Source organism: Mobula hypostoma, chromosome 1 (assembly GCF_963921235.1).
Source record: "Mobula hypostoma chromosome 1, sMobHyp1.1, whole genome shotgun sequence".
Lineage (NCBI taxonomy): Eukaryota > Metazoa > Chordata > Chondrichthyes > Myliobatiformes > Myliobatidae > Mobula > Mobula hypostoma.
The window spans coordinates 127775726-127799281 of record NC_086097.1 but is presented as its reverse complement, the minus strand read 5'-3'; the positions used below and the strand labels follow the sequence as shown (position 1 = coordinate 127799281).

General features: G+C 40.8%; 1 protein-coding gene across 1 annotated transcript in view; it reads left to right on the top strand.

Moving 5' to 3' along the window:
* Window positions 1-23556, top strand: part of slc35b3 (solute carrier family 35 member B3) — a 55809-nt gene that overhangs the window by 2149 nt on the left and 30104 nt on the right. Inside the window, exons 3-4 of the mRNA XM_063055638.1 lie at window positions 16834-16988; window positions 20835-20942. Of these exons, the coding sequence (XP_062911708.1) occupies window positions 16834-16988; window positions 20835-20942 (263 nt within the window). The remainder of the gene's footprint in view (window positions 1-16833; window positions 16989-20834; window positions 20943-23556) is intronic.

Below are 23556 nucleotides of genomic sequence, written 5' to 3'. Positions count from 1 at the left end.
GATGCAGACAGTCAATGTACTCTCCACTACACCGCTATAGAAGTTTGTCAAAGCTTTAGACATTGTGGCAAATCTCCACAGGCTCCTAAGGAAGTAGAGGCACTGCCGTGCTTCCTTTGCAATTGCATTTATGTGCTGGGCCCAGGACAGGTCCTTTGAAAAGATAACTTCCAGGAATTTAAGTTACTAATCCTCTCTACCTCTGATCCTCCAATGAGGACTAGCTCATGGATCTCTGGTTATATTTACATTTAGAATAATGAAAAAGTATATTTCCTAATGGTAATGTATCTCTGCACACTAATTTTTAGAATACACAGACTTTCACTAGAAATGTAAATAAAATACACCCCCATGATCTTGTTAGTTTTCAGTTGGGATGTTGTCTTTTGACTGGTCAGTGTGGAGAGAATGGACAGTTTGTGGCTGCACATGTCAGCAACAGAGATACATCTGAGGAGGTCCTTAATCTGTTCCTTCCTGCAAGTGCTGGTTGCCTGTCTGTTTTTGAGTAAATTCTTGACTGTTAGTTGGGAAGAGGTAGGGGATCTTCAGTGTTTGGTCTCTAGGTGTTCTTGACAGTGCTGAAGAATATGTGCATGTCTTAGTTATGAATAAGTTACTGGATCTTCCATGTCCTGTCCCCACTGTCTGGCCTGTGGGGCACAGCTTTTTTGTATAACCTTGGTCTGCAAAACACCTCATGTTCCCTTCAGGCAGATGAATGATCCCATGATCTCAAGAAATAGATTGTAAGATGTATTTGTGTTTTATTAGCTCATGGTTATTCTCATTACACAACTCTGATGTTTTCTGGTAGACAAAAGCTCTTCATGGGTGCTCCTATACATGCTCGTAAGGCGCTGTCGGAGAATGACTTGGTATTGTTAGTTCTCTAAGTAGGGAAGGTTTTGGGGACAGAGGGGGTTAGGGGTCAGGTTAGAGTTTAGTGACAGTTTGTTAATGACATGACTATGATGAGACATCCTACAGAGAGAAGGTAGAAGAGCTTGGCCTGGTGCCAGGCAAATAACCTCTTCAGTGTCAACAGGAGAAAGCAGATGGTTATTGACTTCAGGAGGGCTTGCACCGCTCATTCTCTTCTTCCCAGTGGCAGCACAGCAGTGGAAACTATAAGCAGTTCCAATCTCCTGGGAGTGCATATCTCACACAACCTCTTGTGGTTCCAGAACACATCCTACATAATCTAGAAAGCTCACCGACACCTCTACTTTCTGTACAGGCTGAAGAGAGATGGACTGTGCACAGCAATGCTCGCAACCTTGTACAGATGTGCAGTTCTGAGCATGCTACGGAAGCTGCACTGCAGCGGACAGGAAGGGTCTACGGTGGGTAGTCAGAGCTGCCCGATGCCTCACTGGCACCAGCCTACCTACCATCAAGGACCTGTATGCAGAAAGATGCTGGAAAAGGACTAGCAATGTCATGAAGGATCCTGCTCTTGGACTGTTTGTCCCACTTCCGTCAGGGAAGAGGCTACATAGCATCCATGCCAGGGACCATTATACTCAAAACCAGTTACTTTTCCCCAGCAGTAAGGCTCATCACACCACACCGCTCTCCACTACCATTACTTTATCATTTCCTGACTGAGTCTCCTTATGGACAGACTCTCCTGTACCTAGAGTCACTTTATACACAATCTATGTACGTAGCTATCTTATGTATTTGTACTTACTGTGGTTTGTTTTATGTTCTTTTATCTTGCTGTGTGCATTTTTTTTGTGCTGCATCTGTTCTGAAGTAACAGTTATATTGTTCTCTTTACACTGGTGTACTGGAAGTGGCATTAAACAATCTTGTATCTTGATACGGGGAAGTTAGAGGGGAAGGTTTCGGGACAGGAACGTAGAAGACTTAGTCTCCAGGCCTCCGCTCTGCACTCAAAGACCAATGACATGGATGTATGTTAAAAGGCAAACGTAGATGCTGGCCGTCCCAGGTCCCCAGCATCAGACGGCTGTGCAAGTAGGAGGCCCAAGGGCCAGTGTGTCGGCAGGAGCAGAGTTCAGCCCTGAAATTCGTGGTCCCTTCATCGGTCCATACTGAGGACCGGAGGCCGAAGGTCGATTGGAAGTTGAAGCCCAACTACCAAAGTCTGGAGTTTGGAGGGGACCTGTCCTGGAGTTGTTGGATTATCTGGGTGGGTGGGCGGGAGGAACAGAGCTTGTTTTGCTGTTGTCGTTTTTTTGCTTGTTGTTACTGTTTTGTTCTGCCAGACATCATGGGCATGCTATATCGGCACCAGAATGTGTGGCGAAATGTGCGGACTTACCCCAGCACAGCTCTGGATGTATCGTTTGGTAATGCATTTCTCTGTACGTTTCGATGTACATGAGATAAATAAATCTGAATCTGATTTTATTTTTTTTTATTATTGCATCATTTCTGTTATCCTTGTTGTTTAATGACCAGGCTGAAGGAGATCACAGTGGCTTTGGCAGTGATTATCAATAGCTATCAGCATGGAAGCTGAAGATCTGCTTGCAGTCTCTCACTTAAGAGGAAGATGGAATCTAACAGGTGACATGCATAGATTGGGTTGTTGCTGTGAAGTTCTATGCTTACCCATCTGGCAAAACAGTGTTTTTGATATAACGAGACTGCATTTGAGAACAGAGAATAGTGTAGCAGACGATGTTGTGCTGACCTCGTGACCTATCCAAGATTAGTCTAACCATCAGCCCTCTACTCTTCTTTCATCCATGTGCCTAGTCCTGATGAAAAGTCTCAGCTCAAAACACTAACTCTTTATTCCTCTTTTTAGATGCTGCCTGAACTGCTGAGTTCCTCCAGCTTTTTGTGTATGTTACTCTGGATTTCCAGCATTTGCAGAATCTCTTGTGCCAATCTAAGAGTTTCTTAAATGTCCCGAATGTATCAGCCTCTTCCACTATCCGTGCAATGTGCTTGATGCACTTACCACTATTTCTGTTTTTAAAAATAGTGACTCTGACATCCACCCCTGTACTTTTCTCCAATCACCTGTCCTCTTATATTATCCACCCTGGGGAAAAAGAACTAGCTGCCCTCTTGATCTCTGCCTCTTGTTATCTTTACACGTCTATCAAGTCTCCTCTCATCCTCGTTCACTCCAAAGAGAAAAAGTCTAACTTGCTCAACCTTTCTTCTTAAGACATGTCATCCAGTCCAGGCAACATCTTGGTAAATCTCCTCTGCACACTGTAAAGTTTCCACTTCCTTTCTGTGATGAGGCAACTGGAACTGAACAGGATACTCTGGAATAACCAGAATTTCAGAGAACTGCAACATTACTTCGTAGCTCTTCAACTAAGTTCCTCAACTAAAAAAACCACCACACTTAACCACCTTATCAACTTGTGTGACAACTTTCAGAAATCACAATCCCCTTTGTTCCTTCAAACTGCTAAGAATCCTGCTATTAAGTTTGTACTTTGTCATGAAGTTCGACTTTGCAAAGTGAATCATTTCACACTTCTGGATTGAATTCCGAATGCCACTTCTCAGCCCACCTTTGCAAACTGTCAATGTCTTGTAATAACCTATGACAACCTTTTACAGAGTCCACAACACCACTAACCTGATGTCATCTGCAAGCTTACTAACCCACCCTTCCACTTACTCATCCAAGTAATTTTTAAAAGTCACAAAGAACAGGAGTCCAGAACAGATCCCTATGGAACACCATTAGGCACCAACCTCCAGGCAGAATGTGCTCCATCTGCTACCATCTTCTGCCTTCTGTGGCAAAGCCAATTCCAAATCCATGCAGCCAAGTTTCCCTGGATTCCATGCCTCCTGACTTACTGAATGAGCCTACCATGGGCAATCTTGTGGGACACCTTACTAAAGTCTTTATACACCACATCCTCCGCTCTACTTTAATCAACTTGTTTTGTTACTTCCTCAGAAAAGTCAATTGGTTCATAAGGCACAATATGCCTTTTACAAAGTCATGCAGACTATCCTTAATAAGGCTATGCTTTTCCAAATGTTCATAAATCCCGTCTCTAAAAACCATCTCCCAATAGTTTAGCCACCACTAATGTAAGACTCACTGGTGTATAATGCAGGATTATCCCTGGAACAAAAGAGTAACATTTGCATTCCTCCAGTCTTCTGGTACTACTCCTGTGGCCACCAAGGATGTAAAGCTGATCACCAACAGCGCAGCAAACTCTTGCCTTGCTTCCCATAGTAACCTGGGGAATATCCTGTCCAGCCCTGGGGCTTATCCATTTTAATGGCTTTTTTTTCAAAATTTCCAATACTGCCTCTTTCTTAGTGTGGACATATTCCAATATATCAGCCTGTTCTACACTGGCCTCAATTCATCAAGATCTTTCTCACTGGTAAATACTGAAGCAAAGTTCTTCTACCACCTCTGACTCCAAGCAAGTTTCCTTTATTATCCCTGATCAGTTCTACCCTCCCTCTGGATATTCTCCTATTCTTCACGTATGTGTAGAACACCCTAATCCTATTCATCAAGGCCATCTCATGTCCTCTATCCATTCTTAAGCTCCTTCCTGGCTACCTTTTAACTCTCGAGCCCTGTCTGATCTTTGCTTCCTAATACTTTAGTATGTTTCCTCCTTTCTATTGTCTAAATACCCCACCTTTCTGATGAAACATGCTTCCTTCAACCTTCATTTTAGCAGAAAGAGGATCCTATTCTATTTGGCTTTCACTACCTCCTCCTTCTGATCATATTTTTTACAGAGGAGTGCATCTTTTCTGACCCTGGATGTTGAAATTTCTTTGGATAATGGTTTTCTCTTTAGGATGTAAGGCTTCCATAATAGAAGTTCATGCCTGTAGTGTGCTTGTTTAGTTGTTGGAGTAAACCTGAAGATATGAGATTCACTTATCCTCCACGGAGAGTAGCTGATATGCTGGACTTGATCTTTCTTAGTAGCAAAACCCATTTCAGTTGCCCTTTCTGGAAGAACACCCTCTAAAAACCACCTTATTTGTTGATCGAGATCTGGAGGTGGCCATGTGAATGTCAGAATTCCTGGGCTACAATAGCCTACTGTCTTCGAATCAGTTGGTGTTCAGTCAGGATTTGAGGATCCCAATGTCCTGAGTTCCAAGCTTCATACTGAGGGGCCGAAGCACACCTGTACAATCAAGATGTCCACTCCCTTCTCTTTCCCATAGTTCTGTAAATCTCCTTTGATGGCTGTAATTGCATGTATCAGCATTGAGCCATGCATAGCACAAGTAAATAGCAGAGAGATACAGTGCAGAAATGGACCCTTGGCCCATTGAGATCACACTGACCAATCTTTAGAATTCTCTCCACATTTCTTCAACTCCCCAGATTCTACCTTTTTCCAAAACACCTGGGACAGTTTAAAGCAGCCAATTAACCCACCAACCCACAAGTCTTTGGAATATGAGAAGAAACTGGAGTACATGGGGGAGACCCACACAATCACCGGGAGAGCATGCAAACTTCAGAAACTTCACCTGAAGAAAGGATTAAACCTGGGTCTCTGGTGTTGTGAGGCAGCTGCTCTACTGTGCTTCCTTTGTAAATATGATAAATTTGCAGACAATGTGAAGATAGTTGGAGGGACAGGTGGTTTTGCAGAAGTAGAGAAGCTACAGAAGGACTTAAACCGATTAGGAGAATGGGCAAAGAAGTAGCAGATAGAATACAGAGTTGGGAAGTGTATCGTCATGCACTTTGGTGGAAGAAATAAAAGTGTAGACTATTCTCCAAATAGAGAGAAAATCAAAAATCTGATGTACAAAGGGACTTGGGTGTCCTCATGCAGGATTCCCTAAAGGTTAATTTGCAGGTTGGAGTTGGTGGTGAGGAAGGCAAATGTGGTTTTCACATTCATTTCGAGAGGACTCGAATATAAAAACAAGGATGTAACGTTGAGACTGGTGAGGCCTCACTTGGAGCATTGTGGGTAGTTTTGGGCCCCTAAGAAAAGATATGCTGATATTGGAGAGGGTTCAAAGGAGGTTTGCGAAAATGATTCCAGGTTTGAAAGGCTTATCACATGAGCATTTGGTGTCCCTGGGCCTGTACTCACTGAAATTCAAAAGAATGAGGGAGGGATCTCATTGAAACCAATCAAATGTTGAAAGGCCTCAGTACAGTAGATGTGGAGAGGGTATTTCTTAAGCTGTTGGAGTCTAACACCAGAGGACGCCGCCTCAGATAGAGGGAAGTCCATTTAGAATGGAGCTGAGGAGGAATTTCTTTAGCCAGAGGGTGGATGGTCTCTGGAATTTAGCAGCCAAGTCATTTGGTATATTTAAGGCAGAGTTCAATAGATTCTTGCTCAATCAGGACAGGAAGGGTTATGGGGAGAAGGCAGGAGACTGGGACTGAGAGGGAAATAGACCAGCCATGATGAAATGGCAAAGGAGATTCAATCGGCCAAGTAGCCTAATTCTGCTCCTATGTCTTATGATGTGCTTTATTCTTAAATGCAGAGATGTAAATGTGATTTACTTTTTAAGGTGACTTAATGTGAGTTAAAAAATGGAATGGGATTGGCTAACCAGTTGAAAGCCGCAAGAAGAAATAATTAAGTCCTTTTCAAGTTGTCAAACTGTAACTAGCAGGGCACGGGTTACTGCTGGCATTATGGCTGTTTGCAATATGTTTAATTTATTGGAAAGAAATGAAAGTACTGTACCCAAATTTATGAATAATAAAAAGGTAGCAAGGCAGTCTGTCAAGAGGATACAACCAGTTTACAGAGAGAGATTGGTAGGTTACAGGGCATGGACAAAAAGTTAGCAAGTAACATAAGTACGTAGCAAAAATGTGTTGTTCACTTTGGAAGGAAGAATGATAAAATTCAGAAGTAGAGAATCAGGTTTAGTGTCACTGGCTTAAGTCAGGAAATTTGTTGTGGCAGCAGTACACTGTAATACATAATAAACTAAATTACAATAAGAAATGTATATTAAAATTAAATGAGTAGTGCAAAGGAATCAAAAATTATGTGAGGTAGTGTTCATGAGTTCATTATCCATTCAGAAATCTGATGGCGGACGGGAAGAAGCTGTTCCTGAAACAGCTCCTGTAGGTACAGGGGTCTTTAGACTCCTGTGCCCCTTACCTAATGGTAGCAATGAGAAGATGGCATGTCCAGACCGATGGGGGTACTTAATAATGGATGACACCTTTTTGAGGCATTACCTGTGCAGGTGCCCTCAATGCTGGGGAGGCTAGTGCCCATGACGGAGCTGGCTGAGTGTACAAATTTCTGCAGCTTTTTCCGATCCTGCACGGTGGCCACTCCATACCAGGTGGTGTTGCAACCGATTAGAATGCTCTTCAAGCTACTTCGGTAGAAACTCGTGGGAGTCTTCAGTGATATACTAAGTCTCCTCAAACTCCTGATGAAACATAGTCACTGTCTTGTCTGTAATTGCATCAGTATGTTCGGCCCTGGGTAGATCTTCAGAGATGTTGCCTCCCGGGAACTTCAAACTATCACCCTTTCCACTGCTGATCCCTCGATGTGTTCCCTCGACTTCCCCTTCCTGAAGTCCACAGTCAATTCCATGGTCTTACTGATGTTAAGTGCAAGGTTATTATTGCAACACCACTGAACCAGCTGATCTACCTCACTCCTGTAAGCATCCTCATCACCATCTGAAATTCTGCCAACAATAGTTGTGTCATAGGCAAATTTGTGGATGATGTTTGAGCCATGCCTTGCCACACATTTGTGGGTGTAGAGCAGTGGACTAAGCACGTATCCTTGAGGTGCACCAGTGTTCATTGTCAGTGAGGAGGAGATATTATTTCCAATCCACACTGACTATGGTCTCCCGGTGAGGAAGTCAACGATCCAGTTGCAGAGTGAGGTACAGAGGCCCAGGTTTTGGAGCTTGTTAATTTAGAACTGATGGTATGTTAGTGTTGATTGTAGCTCAGTGTTCAATAAACTGCAGCCTAACATGGGTATTGCTATTGTCCTGTTAATCCAAGGCTGTATGGAGAGCCAGTGAGATTGCATCTGCTGTACACCTGTTGTGGCGATAGGCAAATTGGAGCAAGTCCAGATCGGTCTTAGGCAGGTGTAGATTCTGGCCGTGACCAACCTCTCAAAGCACTTCATCACAGTAGATATGAGTGCCACTAGGAGATGGTCATTAAGGCAGCTCATCCTACTCTTCTTGGTGGTGTGATTGTCACCCTCTTGAAGCAGGTGGGAACTGCCAACAGCAACAGTGAGAGATTGTGGATGTGCTTGAACACTCCCATCAGTTGGTTGGCACAGGTTTTCAGTGCCCTATCAGGTACAGCATCGAGCTTGATGGTTTGCAAGGGTTCACCCTCTTGAAAGATGTTTTGATGCCAGCTTCTGAGACAGTGATCACAGGGTCACCGGATGCTGCAGGGATTCACACAGATGTAGTTTTATTCTCCCTTTCAAGGTGTGCATAGAAGACATTGAGCTCATTTGGGAGTGAAGCATCACATCTAATCATGACGTCAGGTTTCGCCTTGTAGGAAGTAATGGCCTGCTTACTCTTCCAGAGCTGATGTGCATCCGATTCTATCCCTAACTTCAACCAGAATTGTTTCTTCACTCTTAAAATAGCCTCCTGTAGGTCATACCTGGGCATCTTGTATAATTCTGGATCACAGGTCTTTAATGTCACAGATCTACAAATCAGAAAACCCTCAACAGACTATGAATCTTTTGGTTCATCCTCCGCTTGTGGTTTGGGTACGTTCAATAGATTGTCTGGTAAAGATTGCAAAAAGCTACAGCACAGAGGTTTGGGGATCTTTGTACATGAAATGCAGAAAGCTAGCATACACATGAGATTCTGCAAGTGTTAGAAAACTAGTGCAACATATTAAATGCTGGAGGAACAGCAGGTCGGGCAGCCTCTATGAAGGGGAATAAACAGCCAATGTTTTGGGCAAGACCCTCCATCAGAATTGCCTAAAAGCCGGAATACAGAATCAGCAGTTAATTGGGAGGGCTAATAGGATTTTATTTAAAAGGGTTTGGGGTGTAAAAGCAGAGAAGTCTTACTACAGCTGTTCAAGGCATTAGTGAGACCATATCTTAAGCACTGTAAATAGCTTTGGTCCCCTTCTTTAAGGAAACATATGGTCAGTGGGGGCAATACCCACATAATGCTGGAGGGACAGATCAGCATCTACGGAAGTGAGTAAACAGACAACATTTCAAGCCGCAACCCTTCTTCAGGACTGGAAAGGACGGGAAGAAGAAGCTGTGAGGGAGCAGAAGGAACGGAAGCTGAAAGGTGATGGGTGAAGCCAGGTGGGTAGGAGGAGGAGCATGAAGTAAGTTGGGAGGTGAATGGTGGAAATGGTAAAGGTCTAGAGGAGAGTGGACCATGAGAGAAAGCGAAGGAGGAAGGACACCGGTGGAGGTGATAGGCAGGTGAGGAGAAGAGGAAAGAGGTGAGTCAGAGTGGGGTTAAAGAAGAGGGAATGGGGAGGGGAAAAAAATTACTGGAAGTTGGAGAAATTGGTGTTACGCCATCAGGTTGGCAGCTACCCGGATGGAATATGCAGTTCTGTTCCTCCAATCTGAGAGTGGCCTCAATGTGGCAGTAGAAGAAGCCGTGGATTGACATGTTGGAATGGGAATGGGGACTGGAATTAAAATTGTTGGTCACCAGGAAATCCTGCTTTTTTTTTCCCCGCAGATGAAGTGAATGCGCATAACAAAGCAGTTTCCCAGTCTGCATCATGTCTCCCTAGAGCAAGGGGTTTAGATTGGGTGGAGTTTATTAGGTGTGTTCAGGAAGGTTTCCTGACACGATATGCATGTAAGTCTACAAGAGGAGAGGCTGTACTTATCTGGTATTGGGAAATGAACCTGATCAGGTGACAGGTCTCTCAGTGGGAGAGCATCTTGGAGATAGTGATCACAATTCTATCTCATTTACCATAGCATTGGAGAGGGATAGGAACAGACAAGATAAGAAATTGTTTAATTGGAGTAAGGGGAAATATGAAACTATCAGGCAGGAACTTGGAAGCATAAATTGGGAACAAATGTTCCCAGTGAAAGGTATGGTAGAAAGGTACAGCAAATGTTCAGGGGATATTTGCGTGGTGTTCTGCATAGGTACATTCCAATGAGATCAGGAAAGGATGGTAGGGTACAGGAACCGTGGTGTACAAAGGCTGTTGTAAATCTAGTCAAGAAGAAAAGAAAAGCTTACAAAAGGTTCAAAAAGCTAGGTAATGATAGAGATCTAGAAGATTATAAGGATAGCAGGAAGGAGCTTAAGAATGAAATTAGGAGAGCCAGAAGAGGCCATGAGAAGGCCTTAGCAAGCAGGATTAAAGAAAACCCCAAGGCATTCTACAAGTATGTGAAGAGCAAGAGGATAAAATGTAGAGAATAGGACCGATCAAGTGTGACAGTGGAACAGTGTGTATGGAACCGGAGGAGATAGCTGAGGTACTTAATGAATACTTAGCTTCAGTATTCACTACAGAAAAGGATCTTGGGGATTGTAGCGATGACTTACAGTGGATTGAAAAGCTTGAGCATGTAGACATTAAGAAAGAGGGTGTGTTGGAGCTTTTGGAAAGCATCAAGTTGGATAAGTCTCCAGGACCAGACGAGATGTACCCCAGGCTACCATGGGAGGCTAGGGAAGAGATTACTGAGCCTCTGGCAATGATCTTTGCATCATCAATAGGGAGCGGGGGAGGTTCTGGAGGATTGAAGGGTTGCAGATGTTGTTCCCATATTCAAGAAAGGGAGTAGAAATAGCCCAGGAAATTGTACGCCAGTGAATCTTACTTCAGTGGTTGGTAAGTTGATGGAGGGGATCCTGAGAGGCAGGATTTATAAACATTTGGAGAAGCATAATATAATTAGGAATAGTTAGCATGGCTTTGTCAAAGGCAGGTCGTGCCTTAAGAGCCTGATTGATTTTTTTGAGGATGTGACCAAACACATTGATGAAGGAAGAGCAGTAGATGTAGTGTATATGGATTTCAGCAAGGCATTTGGCAAGGTACCCTATGCAAGGCTTATTGAAAAAGTAAGGAGGCATGGGATCCAAGGGGACCTTGCTTTGTGGATCCAGAACTGGCTTGCCCACAGAAGGCAAAGAGTGGTTGTAGACAGGTCATATTCTGTATGGAGGCTGGTGACCAGTGGTGTGCCTCAGGGATCTGTTCTGGGACCTCTTTTTGTGATTTTTATAAATGACCTGGATGAGGAAGTGGAGGGATGGATTAGTAAATTTGCTGATGACACAAAAGTTGGAGGTGTTGTGGATAGTGTGGAGGGCTGTCAGAGGTTACAGCAGGACATCAATAGGATGCAAAACTGGGCTGCGAAGTGGCAGACGAAGTTCAACCGAGGTAAGTGTGAGGTGGTTCATTTTGGTAGGTCAAATATGATGGCAGAATATAGTATTAATGGTAAGGCACTTGGCAGTGTGGAGGATCAGAGGGATCTAGGACACTCAAAGCTGCAGCGCAGGTTGACTCTGTGGTTAAGAAGGCATATGGTGCATTGGCCTTCATGCTACAGCTGCATAGAACCCTGGTCAGACCCCACTTGGAGTACTGTGCTCAGTTCTGGTTACCTCACTACAGGAAGGATGTGGAAACTATAGAAAGGGTGCAGAGTAGATTTACAAGGATGTTGCCTGGATTGGGGAGTATGCCTTATGAGAATGGACTGAGTGAAGTTGCTCTTTTCTCCTTGGAGCGACGGAGGATGAGAGGTGACCGGACAGAGGTGTATAAGATAATGAGAGACATTGATTGTGTGCATAGTCAGAGGCTTTTTCTCAGGGCTGAAATGGCTGACACAAGAGGGCACAGTTTTAAGGTGCTTGGAGGTGGGTACAGAGGAGATGTCAGGGGTAAGTTTTTTTTTTACGCAGAGACTGGGTGAGTGTGTGGAATGGGCTGCCAGCGATGGTGGTGGAGGCAGATACAATAGGGTCTTTTAAGAGACTCTTGGATAGGTGCATGGAGCTTAGAAAAATAGTGCTACGAGTAACCCTAGGCAATTTTTAAAGTAAGTACATCTTCAGCACAGCATTGTGGGCTGAATGGCCTGTATTGTGCTGTAGTTTTTCTTTGTTTCTATTTCTATGTCTCACCGGTGTAGAGGAGGCCACATTGGGAGCACCGGATACAGTAGAGGGATCGTAGATGAACTGTTGCCTCACCTGGAAGAACTGGGGCCCCGAATGGAGGTCAAGAAGGAGATGAGTGAGCAGTTGTAGCACTTTTTCCACTTGCAGGGATAAGTGCCAGGAGGGAGATTAGTGGGAAGGGATGAATGGACAAGGGAATCATGGAGAGAATGATCCCTATGGAAAGTGGAGTCAGGGGAGGTGAAGGTGTTTGGTTGTAGGATTCCATTGAAGATGGCAGAAGTTGTGAAGTACTGTATAATGTACTGGCTGCAGAGGTAGTTCAGAGAGCTTTCACTGAAATGATCCTGGGTCTGGAGTGATTGTTTTGGGATTGAAAGGTTGAACAAGTTGAGCTTTAGAAGAATAAGAGCATTAGGATTACTGAAACATGTAAGATTCTTGGGGACATGACTAGGTAAGACTGAGATGAGGAAGAATTTCTCCTCTCATCAGATCTTAGCATAATTAATTCTAGATTTTCCATAGGACAAGAAATGTCTTTTTTTGGCGGGGGTTTTATTTTGTTTTTGAACAAAATGGCTCCTCTCTACTGTAGAAACATTTACAGGTAGATGCAAAAACTATTGTCACTCTGCCAACCAGTTATAATAATGGAATAAAGGTTAATTTTTTTTTATCTTTGTAGCTTTCCTGAAAAATGGCATATCAAAAAATTTAGAAGTAGCTGGCATATTACTTACCATACAAGATATTTACTCATTGCTAAGGTCAAATTTTTGTCTGAATCTGTTTCAGATAGGGTTTATGGCCTTGGTACTCTTAAAATTGCCAAAGTTTTAACCAAAACCAGCACTGTTCATTAAGATTTGAATTGACAATTTTCTGATGCAGGGTTTCAACTCAAAACGTTTGCAGTTCCTTCCCCATTCCCACCCCAGCCCAACCCAACACCCAAATGATGCCGAGTTCCTCCAGAAGTTTGTTTGTTGCTCCAGATTCCAGCATCTGCAGTTTTTTGTGTCTCCAGTTTCCTGTGGTTGCATTTGTAGTCAAACAAACATGTTGCTTGTGACATCAGTCTTAAGTTTTTTTAAGAGGCATATTCTTAGTGCAGAAGAACCACAGAGGCATTTTAGATCTGCAACCAAGGATAATTGTAGGAGCTTGCTGAGAGGTCTCGATAAAATGTGCATTCTCTAAATGCCTGTACTTTGGGGAAGCCTACAGTATGGACAATACCCACTTGACTGACTAAAATGGGATGAAAGGTAAAGCAGGAAAGCCTATCCTTGTGAATGCACTTTTGACACCCTCCCTATTAGAGCAAGGAGAAGCAGACTTGTGATGCGACGCAATAGACTGCAGAAACCTGATGTGGACTAGACATTGATTTAAGCTTTTACACTGGTCAACATTGAGGGATTTGTAATTTAGACACTGGTGTGACTAGTGGAAGCTCCAGACCATGATCAAGGCAATATGGCTAATTGGATTTTAAAATGTCCTGGTGATAGGCCACAGAAGACAGTGATGAAACAATGCTTTTCTGATTTGAAATTTGGTACCAATGATGTACCATAGGGGTTGATGCTGTGATCATTGTTGTTTGTGATGTACACTCAGTGGCCACTCGATTTGTTTCCTCCTAAACCTGATAAAGTCGTTATGAGTGCATGTTTGTGGTCTTCTGCTGCTGTAGATTTGATGTGTTGTGCATTCAGAGATGCTCTCTGCATACAACTATTGTAATATGTGGTTACTTGAGTTACTGTCGCCTTCCTGTCAGTTAGAACCAGTGTGACTTGCTGCTCTGACTTCTGCCATTAACAGGTTGTTTTCACCGACAGATCCGCTGCTTACTGGATGTTCCGTTTTTCACACCGTTCTCTGTAAAATATAGAGACTGCTTTCTCTAAAAATCCCAGGAGATCAGCAGTTTCTGAGATACTCACACCACCCTGTCTGCAACTAACAATCATTCCATGGTCAAAGTCAGATCATATTCTTTCCCAGTTTGGATGTTTGGTCTGAACATGCTTTTACGCACTGAGTTGCTCCCACATGATCGGTTAATTAGATAATTATATTGATGAACATGTGTACAATAAAGTGTCACTGAGTACATATCAAAGGCTTGGGTGTGTATGCAAGAGGCATGTTTCATAAGTTTGCATATGACATGAAAGGTTGCACTGGAGAGAATGCAGAAGTGGTTCAGCAGGATGTTGCTTTGGTTAAAGGATCTTGGTTATGGGAGAGGTTGGAAAAGCCAGGGAAAATTGGTCGCACAGTGGATTCCGGTTAATTGGGATAGATCGGGACCAATACATCTTGGCCCAATTAAGCAGCTGCCCCAATTAGCCAAAGTTTCATGGAAATAGTTAAAAAGGTATTTTTTTAAAGATCACAAACTGAGTAACAAATTATATAGATAAGTGAAATACAGAATAAATTAGGACACTAGAAATACTGCTACAGCACTATAAAACTATATTAGTTCCTAATAGCTATTGGCGGCATGCTGTGTGTACTTTTGACTGTAAATGAACAAAATCCAAGCAGACACCCATTGTAGATAATGGACTGCCTTCATACAATGCATCCTCCAAATCTTCATTTTCATCTTAACATTCAAGATGATCATCAATACTTTCAAAGCCTTTGTAGGTCCTAACTTGTTGAAGTAGTGAAATCGTTTTGTTTTCACTCCCAGCCATTTCTGGCATCTCCAAGCCTGGATGCTTGAAACTGCAGTGAGCAAAACAGTTATGAATTATCTTCCTGCTTATTTCATGCCAACTGTCAGTGACAAACAATCACTGCTTTTTAAACATAAGTACTCACAACTCATGCTATTTTGAAATTGTTTGCATTGAGTATGGTATAGTATCTTAACAGCCACACAAGTGCACATGACTAGTTAGAAACTGTTTGGTAACAGTCTCCTATACCAATTAAACAGCATAGTATCCTAAATAAACAAAGGGAATCCTAGCTATTTTCTCGAATAGTTTTTGTTCTTTAAGAGATGTACCACATAAGCTGCTGGCGCAATTAACCGGAATCCACTGTATTTTAGTTTAAACTTAATCTGAATATTTATGATTAATCTTCTAAATTTAGCATTAGGCATGAACTTAATTTCTTTTAAAATGTTATGAAATTGGTATAGCTTTGTGGATATCAGTGATACAGCTTTTTTTTGTCAAATAACTAGAATAGATACTCAACAAACCTAAATGAAATTCCTCAAACATTGGGAGAAAGCATTGAATATTTCAGCCCTGTCCAGCATGGGTGTGCAGAAACAGCAGAAGGAGCATACAGCGTCTCAACCCACCTACCAGTCCTTTTAAGCACCACCTGCCCACCCATGACAGAGAAAGTACCTCTCTTATGGGACTCGGAATGCAAGTGGAAGTAAAACATTCTTGCTTGCCAAAGAAGAAAAAGAATTTGCTTTACTTTTTTCAATTTAATATAAAGTAAAAAGTATGCTTAAATCTAATGCAAAATATAAATGTAACAAGAATTGGGAGTATGAATTGGTCATCTGGGACTTTGAACCTTCTCTGACACTCATTAAGATCATGTCTGATTTTCTGCTTCATATATTCTTTCCTGCACTGTCCCAATTTCGTTTGATTCCCTAACATCTGGAAGTCTTTGAATCTGCCTTTGAATGAACTTGATGACCAACCACCACGGTATCTGGTTTGGAAGATTTCAAGTATTACCATTCTGAGTGAGAATATTCTTTCTTCTCTGAGTCCTAAATCATCATCCTTTATTCTGACTGCAATCCCTGATTTTAGGCTCCTCACTGGACAGATGCAGCCTCTCTGCCTTAAACGCTGTAAGAATTTTGTTAGTTTCAAAGACATTGTCAATAGACTCCAGAACTCATACTTAGTTGACTCAATCTTGCACCAGATAGCAAGCCTACAATCCCAGGAAAAAGTTTAATGAATCTTCATAGCAGATTTATCAGTCATTAGGTGAGAAGACAAGACTACAAAATATACCATTTGCTTTCCTAATTGCTGAATGCTTATCCTAAGGATGCATCATCCCCTTTGAATATTAATATTTCCTATTCTGTCACCATTAAAAATAGTTCACATTATTAAAAATAGTCCTCATTATTCGCAAGGGATAAGGGTATAGATTTTCAGTAAATAACAAAAAACTACAGATAACACTAAGACCACTGGCAGTGATTCCTCCAAAGACATAACAAATTCTTTGGAAGTCAGATACATATTACTACTCTTTTGCTGCCTTCAGGACAAATTTGAAATGTTGCCTAGGGTTGGCTGCACAAATATGCAGCTCCACAGATAGCAAGTCAGAGAATAATAAGGACATAGTATACTGAATTGGGTACATTGGTATTGAAGTTAATATAGAAAGGGATTGTAACAAGAAACAAAAAAGAATTTAAATTTGGTCGAATGAATATGAACTTTAAGCATAATGCAGCAGAAGATAATACTTCAGGGTATGTGTTTTATGTATTTACAAATTTGAATATTTTGCTGAAGCATTTTTGATTAAAATCTAAATGAACATAGTCACTGAGGAAACGTTTTGCTTTTTCTTTACTGTAGTATATAAACATTGTAAACAAAGACTACATACCATGGTTTATAAACAAAGCATATTAAGCACCAAAATTAACTTAATTTGATTTATAAGCCTTCTTTATGCCTTATTTTACAGAATCCCGTGGAAAACATATATGATGATAGCATTTCTAACAGTGGCAACTATGGGATTATCAAATACCTCGCTTGGTTATCTGAATTATCCAACTCAAGTAATTTTTAAGTGCTGCAAGTTGATTCCTGTAATGATAGGAGGAGTCTTCATACAAGGTACACAGGAGTTGTAAATTACAGAATAATTCAGTTCCTAAAGTGCAACGTCATCATTAATTGTTTTTTTGCAAAGTAAAACTTTGTATGCAGTTCTTTTTCAACCCCCCTTAGTAAATAAGACAGCACTAAGTGGATGATATTACAGAATGTTGTTCTAATGTGTTTGACAACTTTATCATCACAATATCAGGTACGAAAGTTGTCTTCTGAGTTTTTGACTGGAATAATTTCTCATAAATATGCTTTCAATTTGCACCTTTTGCACACTTAATTCTTTTAAATGTGACTTAAGAATTTAATGATTCTATGCAAGTCATTGAATTAAAATATTGATTAATGTAAGTATTTGTTAGATTTGTGCAGTAAATTGCCAATTTAAGCTAACCACTTCAATAACACTCTTCTTGGCTTTTCCAACCTCTCACTCTAAGTTGTAAAACACAAAATATATCGTGAAACTTCATTTTTATGTTTGCTGTGAAGTTTGCCGGTTAAATAGATGAGTGTTGCATGTGTTACATACCCCGTAACTGGGTTGCCAAACCAGCAGAAATGGACCACTTAGTTGGAGTCTGGATTACTGGAACTAAGGAAGTTTTTATTAAAGAAATAAGTAACACAGTATTCTAATAGTATGGATATAAATGCAAAAGGTTAGCAATGATAAAACACGCATGTACACAGAACTAGGATAATAGGAATCAATCAAGCTCTATCGCAGTCTAGAGGTAAATGATCAGTCTCAAGTGACGCAGAGTTCAGTTCAGCTGAATACAGTTCGCAGTAATCGCTGTTGTGTCGTTAGAGAGAGAGAGCGAATGATGATATTCAAATCGAATTCAAACAGACCTTTGATATTCCTCGCAGTTAGCTTTCGGGCGAGCCCTTTGTAATGTCTTCTGAGGTCACCAACTGTGACCCCTCCGTTCCAGATACAATCGTTCTTCTGCGGTGAACCCGGCACCCAGGCAAGGGCGGACACACACACCATGTTCCCGCCGATCGTACCTTTCTACCCTGTGCATCTATGGTCGGTCCTGTGACCAGACCTCCAAAAAAAACTCCCACCAACTTGTGGGGGGGCGCACCGCACTTCCAGGGTCTCGTTACCTCGTGATTTTGTGGTGTGTCCCTTGCCTTAGCGAACCTGTTCCTTTTATCCCCCTGCTGGGGTATCGCCTGTCCATCAAACTTCAAACAGTTCAGGTTCAAAGGAACCGGTCTGACAATACTCGGAACTGTGTGTCTTTTCGTTAATCTCTCTCGTCTCCCATTAACATTTCTGAATGTTTCCCCATTGTCTCTCTTATCTCTCTCATCGGCATCAATCTTCTGATAACTTGGCTTTTGTCACACATGGTGCTTTTGCAATCTGACTATAATCATTTTCAAGCTGTGGCTGAAAGAATTGGTACAGCTCTACTGATGTTATTGCTACAAACATCTTGTAAGCATAGAAAGTCTTCAAAAGGACTATGGATCAATGTAATATGACCATATATTGATTCAGAGTTCAGACATTTCCCTCATAAATTCCCTTTAAAAACCACTGCTCTTCAAAACTATCACCTTTTCAGTCTTATTTGAGTCTTTATTAAATTGTACGTCCTTAACAGATAACCAATATCCTTGGACTTTACTAATTTAACATTTTGAATTTATTGATGCCCTTTCATGTCTTAAAATGTAGAAATATTCTTCAGTGGCGGCTCAAGAATAACTAACAGTGGACTAATTGATTAAAAAGATTACAGAATAAACAAAAAGCTGGTTCATGAAATAGGTTCTAAAGAAAAAGTATTAATGAACTAAACTGTTGAAGTGATACAAGAGACAGGAAACTTAAAAATATCAAGCTTGAACACATGATTGTGAGGCTGCAACGTAGCAACCATGGCGATTAAAAATAGAACCAAAAGGATATCCTAGAATCATGCTGAAGAACACGGGTTGCACCATGCAGAACCTTTTGCCCATTAACATGAATCCCATTTGCCCATGTTAGGTCTATATCCTTCTATGCCTTTCCTATTTAAATTTCTGTTTAAATATGTCCTAAGTGCAATGATTGTACCTGACTCAACCACCGCCTCTGGGAGTGAGTTCCAAATAGCAAACATTTTCAGTATATTTTTTAAAAAATCCCTTCATGTTCTTTTTAAAGCTCCTTCCACTCACTGTAAAACCCTGCCCTCTCGTTTTTTGATAGGAAAAATCTATCAAACTATGCCTCTTATAATTTTATATGCCATCCCACAGCCTCTTTCCCTCCAAAAATAACATACCCATCCAGTCTAAACTTTCCCCATAACTAAAATCCAGACAACCTCTTGATGAATCTTCTCTTCATTAGATCCAGTGCAAACTGCATCCTTCTTATGGTGTGGCAACCAGAACTGCACATAGTACACAAACTGCAGTCTAACTAATATTTTGTAAAGTTGTAACATTATGTTATAACCTTTATAGTTCATGCCTGACCTATGCAGTTAAGAATGTCATATGCAGTCTTCACCACCATATTTACCTGTGCGGTCACTCTTCCTAGGCATTCCTTAGTTGTTTTAATACTTGATGTGTTAAATGGCATGATCCATTGTGGTTAATTGAGAATGGGACTGCTGGATGAATGGGACAGTGCAGGATAGAGTGTTGAGGACTATGAGCCTCGGGGTGTCGTGTTCTTACCTGAATATTTTATTGGCATGTGGGAGGATGTTGTGCTGGAGGTAAGTGGAGTTTGTAACAAAGACTCAGTGATTGAAATATTCAACTGGTCAAGCTGCATCTGAAGAGAGAAACTGAGTTAATGTTTCGGTTAAGAGCCTGTCATCAGAAGGAAAGAGAAACAATGGGTTGTTCTAGCTGGTTGCAATAGTCGATTGTTCAAAAGAGCAAGTGAACTTGAAATGATCTAGCATCCTTCACAAAATGCTTCCGGGGCCATAAAATATTGTTGAGATATTGTTATTGATTTATGCATCAAGGTCTTCAAATAACATTAACACAGATGATTTGAGAATTTTTTTTTGGTAGTATTGTTTAGGGACTTGTGTGTTGGCAGATACCAATAAAATCTCAGTTGTGCAAAGGATGGATAAATGCACCATTTTAATGAGATACTATATATATTTTGTAGACACAAGTTGGAAATCTGTCCATCACCTTCTGGTTTCCTATGTCCGTCCTTTTTATTCTTTGGTTCACTGGCCTCGTGTATCGGATTCCTCCTTCAGCCTATTCTTTACCTCCTCCACCTATCACCCCTCGCATTCTCACATCATTCCCTTTCATCCACCTTCACCCACTTGCCCACCTTCCCCCTCAGCTGGACTTGTTTATCACCTGGCTGCTTGTATTCCTCCCTCTTCTACCCCCCGCCCCGCACCCAATCATCTTATTCTGGCTTCTGCCTCTTCCTTTCCAGTTCTGATGAAGAGTCTTGTCCCGAAACTGTTTCCCTCCATAGATGATGCATTTCTTGCAGAGTTCCTCCAGTATTTTGCATGTGTTGTATCTATTCTGTTTTTTTGAAAGCTGGATAACATTTTACAAAATTTTATAAGAAAATAACTTTCAAGGATATGGATAAAATTTGTTGCTATTATTCACAGGCAGTGTTAATCTCAATTATTTTTCAAATTGATTTTAGTCATCCTGTCACACAATTTTCTTTGAGTTATTGCTAATTCCTAAAATCTTGCATAACTCACCACTTTCCCATTATTCATCCCTAAAATCTGATGTAAATTTTGTGGTTTGAAAGATTTGTATTTGTATAATATGGAGCAACACACCAATATACATTCTTAGCTATTTATTAATATGATTTCATTCTGACAGGCAAACGCTACAATTTTATAGATGTTTCGGCTGCACTTTGTATGAGTTTTGGTCTAATTTGGTTCACTTTGGCTGATAGCAAAGTGGCACCCAACTTCAATTTTGCAGGTAAGGCATATCGTTACTTTTGAAAAGTATTGTTATTAAGTATTTGCCTCTTGTCCTTTCTATCACTTCTGAATATAGTATATTTTCCATCTTGTAATTGTGTGTTATGGAGTTTGATATCTTATAGTTGAGAACTTGTGTATAAAAGCATGTAAATTTAATTCAATGCATTTATGATTAAAGTCACATCTTTTGAACTTAGTACTATTTGTGGAACATCTTGAATTCCTTTTGCTGTCTAATTCTTGCATATCTGCCAATACAATTGCACTTTGCTGCATAAATATGTAAATCACTGAGAGAGCATTTCTAGATTAGTGATGAAATTTGACACGGAATGTAATATAACCTAAAAGCAGGGATATGTGTGCATGTTTTCAATTATAAAAACAAAATTGGAGTTCAGTTAGGTCATTGAATAATTAAATTTCTTGTAAAAGATATAAATATATTTTAAAAATATTTTTTATTGAAGATAAATAAGCCAATTTGATGTTGGCTGTGAGCTCCTTGGAATTTGGATATTATTTATATAAACAGTTTTGATATACTGAGTATTAACTTTCAGATAGTGCATAGACATGAGGTCAATCGCCTTGGGGCTGATAAAGTGACTGACAGTCACATCAGCAACTAAATTTACTTTCCTAACATAGATTTGCAACTTTTTTTTTTGTATCTCTGGGCACACAAAATAACACAGAAGCACCTGGATTTTCATTGACCAGCAGCTTCCTTGCAGGAGTAAGATATCTTGGCATGCGTATAATCCCAACTAAATCCGATTTGTACTGGACAGTTTTGCCTTGAGAAGCAAAATTCTTTCTTCTAAGTGCAGTAGTGAAATAAATATAAAGAAAAACTAGCCTCCTAGACAAAATTCAGTTGAAGCAATAGAAAGTGGTTTAACTAGAGGGCCAGCGAATTGCAGTCACCAGGTGGTTAAGAGCCTAAGTAAGGTCTTCTCCCAAACTTCGACACAGGATTATTGAGGCACATCATTACCTTTTTAGATTAACAGCAAATCCCGATAACACACTCCTTTGGCACCTATCTTGTTGACCAATTCGTATATTGGTCATTCAGCTCACCATCATTTTGAGTGGGCTGTGCCACAAGTTCAACAGACGTTTTTTCCCCACTCGTCATTTTTGTCCAGAATGTTTTTTGTGTGCTAACTACCTTTCATTGAATGATATGTATCATGTTTCTGATTTATACTTGGCTCATGACTTCTAAATTTTTTACCACTTCCTGTATCTTCCATATTATGTTTGCTTTGGAATAACTTCCACTCTGAGGCCAATAAGGCTTTTGTTACGAAACCAATCTCTATCCCTGACTCCTCTGAATTCTGTTTTGAACAGCTTATTTTGTTCAATTCATTTTGCCTCTTTTAAAATTCTATTTCTCCAGTCATAATTTCCCCAAGTCAAATGGTAAATATGTTTACAAACTATCCTATTTCTTTTGCATCTGCAATGCGAGCCACCTCATCCTTCGTGGCAACGCACGCACGCACATGCACACAGTGCTGAGGAACTCATCAGGCCAGACAGCATCTATGGAAAAGAGTAAATAGTAGATGTTTCAGGCCGAGACCTTCATCAGAACTACCTTTTGTTTATTTGTTTACTGTTTAGTGTGTTACTCTGCATTTCCAGCATCTGCAGAATCTCTTGTGTTTACACTTTGGAAGCCCTAATGTGGAGAGTCTGTCAACAGAGCAGATATGGAACTGGAGAAACAGATAATGGAAGGTTCCTTGCAGAAAGCAGGGTGGAGGGAGGTTTAGTCCACATATAATGGGGTTATCATGGATATTGGTTACCTGCCTATCTCCTGAGGTGGAGTTACAAAATTGAAGAGAGAGTAGGATAGAAATTAGTAGTAAAGATTGATGAAATTTCCAAGTTCTGTACAAATGAAGGCATCAGAATCCACACAACCATCATCCTACTGGAAAAGCAGGGGAGGAATAAAGACAGAGGACAGAAACCAGGACAGTTAATAGGCTTGTGAATGTAGTAGAAAGGAAGGTTGTTCAATGTAAGAACCAGTGCTTCTGGGTAAGTGAATGTGATTTGTAGTGTGAGACTGTTTGGAGGTCTGTCCCTAATGAAATATTGTCACGTTAATCTGGTGTGAGATCAAAGTGTGGAGAGATTTGATATATGGAAGGAAGCTGAGTCAGTTGGGACCATGAAAGTAGAAAGCATCAAAGTGATAGTGACATTAGAAGTATGGCTGTAGGTGAAAAAAGGCTGCACATGGGGAGGAGGAATAAAATCAAGGCAGGAAAACATTGAAACAATAGTTTTACCAGATATTAGGAGGAGGTACACGTGAGGTTTGAGGCTAAAGGTGTGGAAGAAAGATGTCCACTTAATTCTTTACTGTTAGGTATTTCAACACAAACTATTTATCAGGATTTTGTCTCCCAAGAAAGCCATTGATTTTATTTCCTCAGTACATCCTTTTCCATCTCCACTATGACTGATGAAGGGATTCGGTACAAAGTGTCGATTGTTTATTTCCCTCCATAGATGCTGCCCAACCTACTGAAATTCTGTCTTCTGAATTTTCTGTTTTTATTTCATGTGTAACCGCAGAT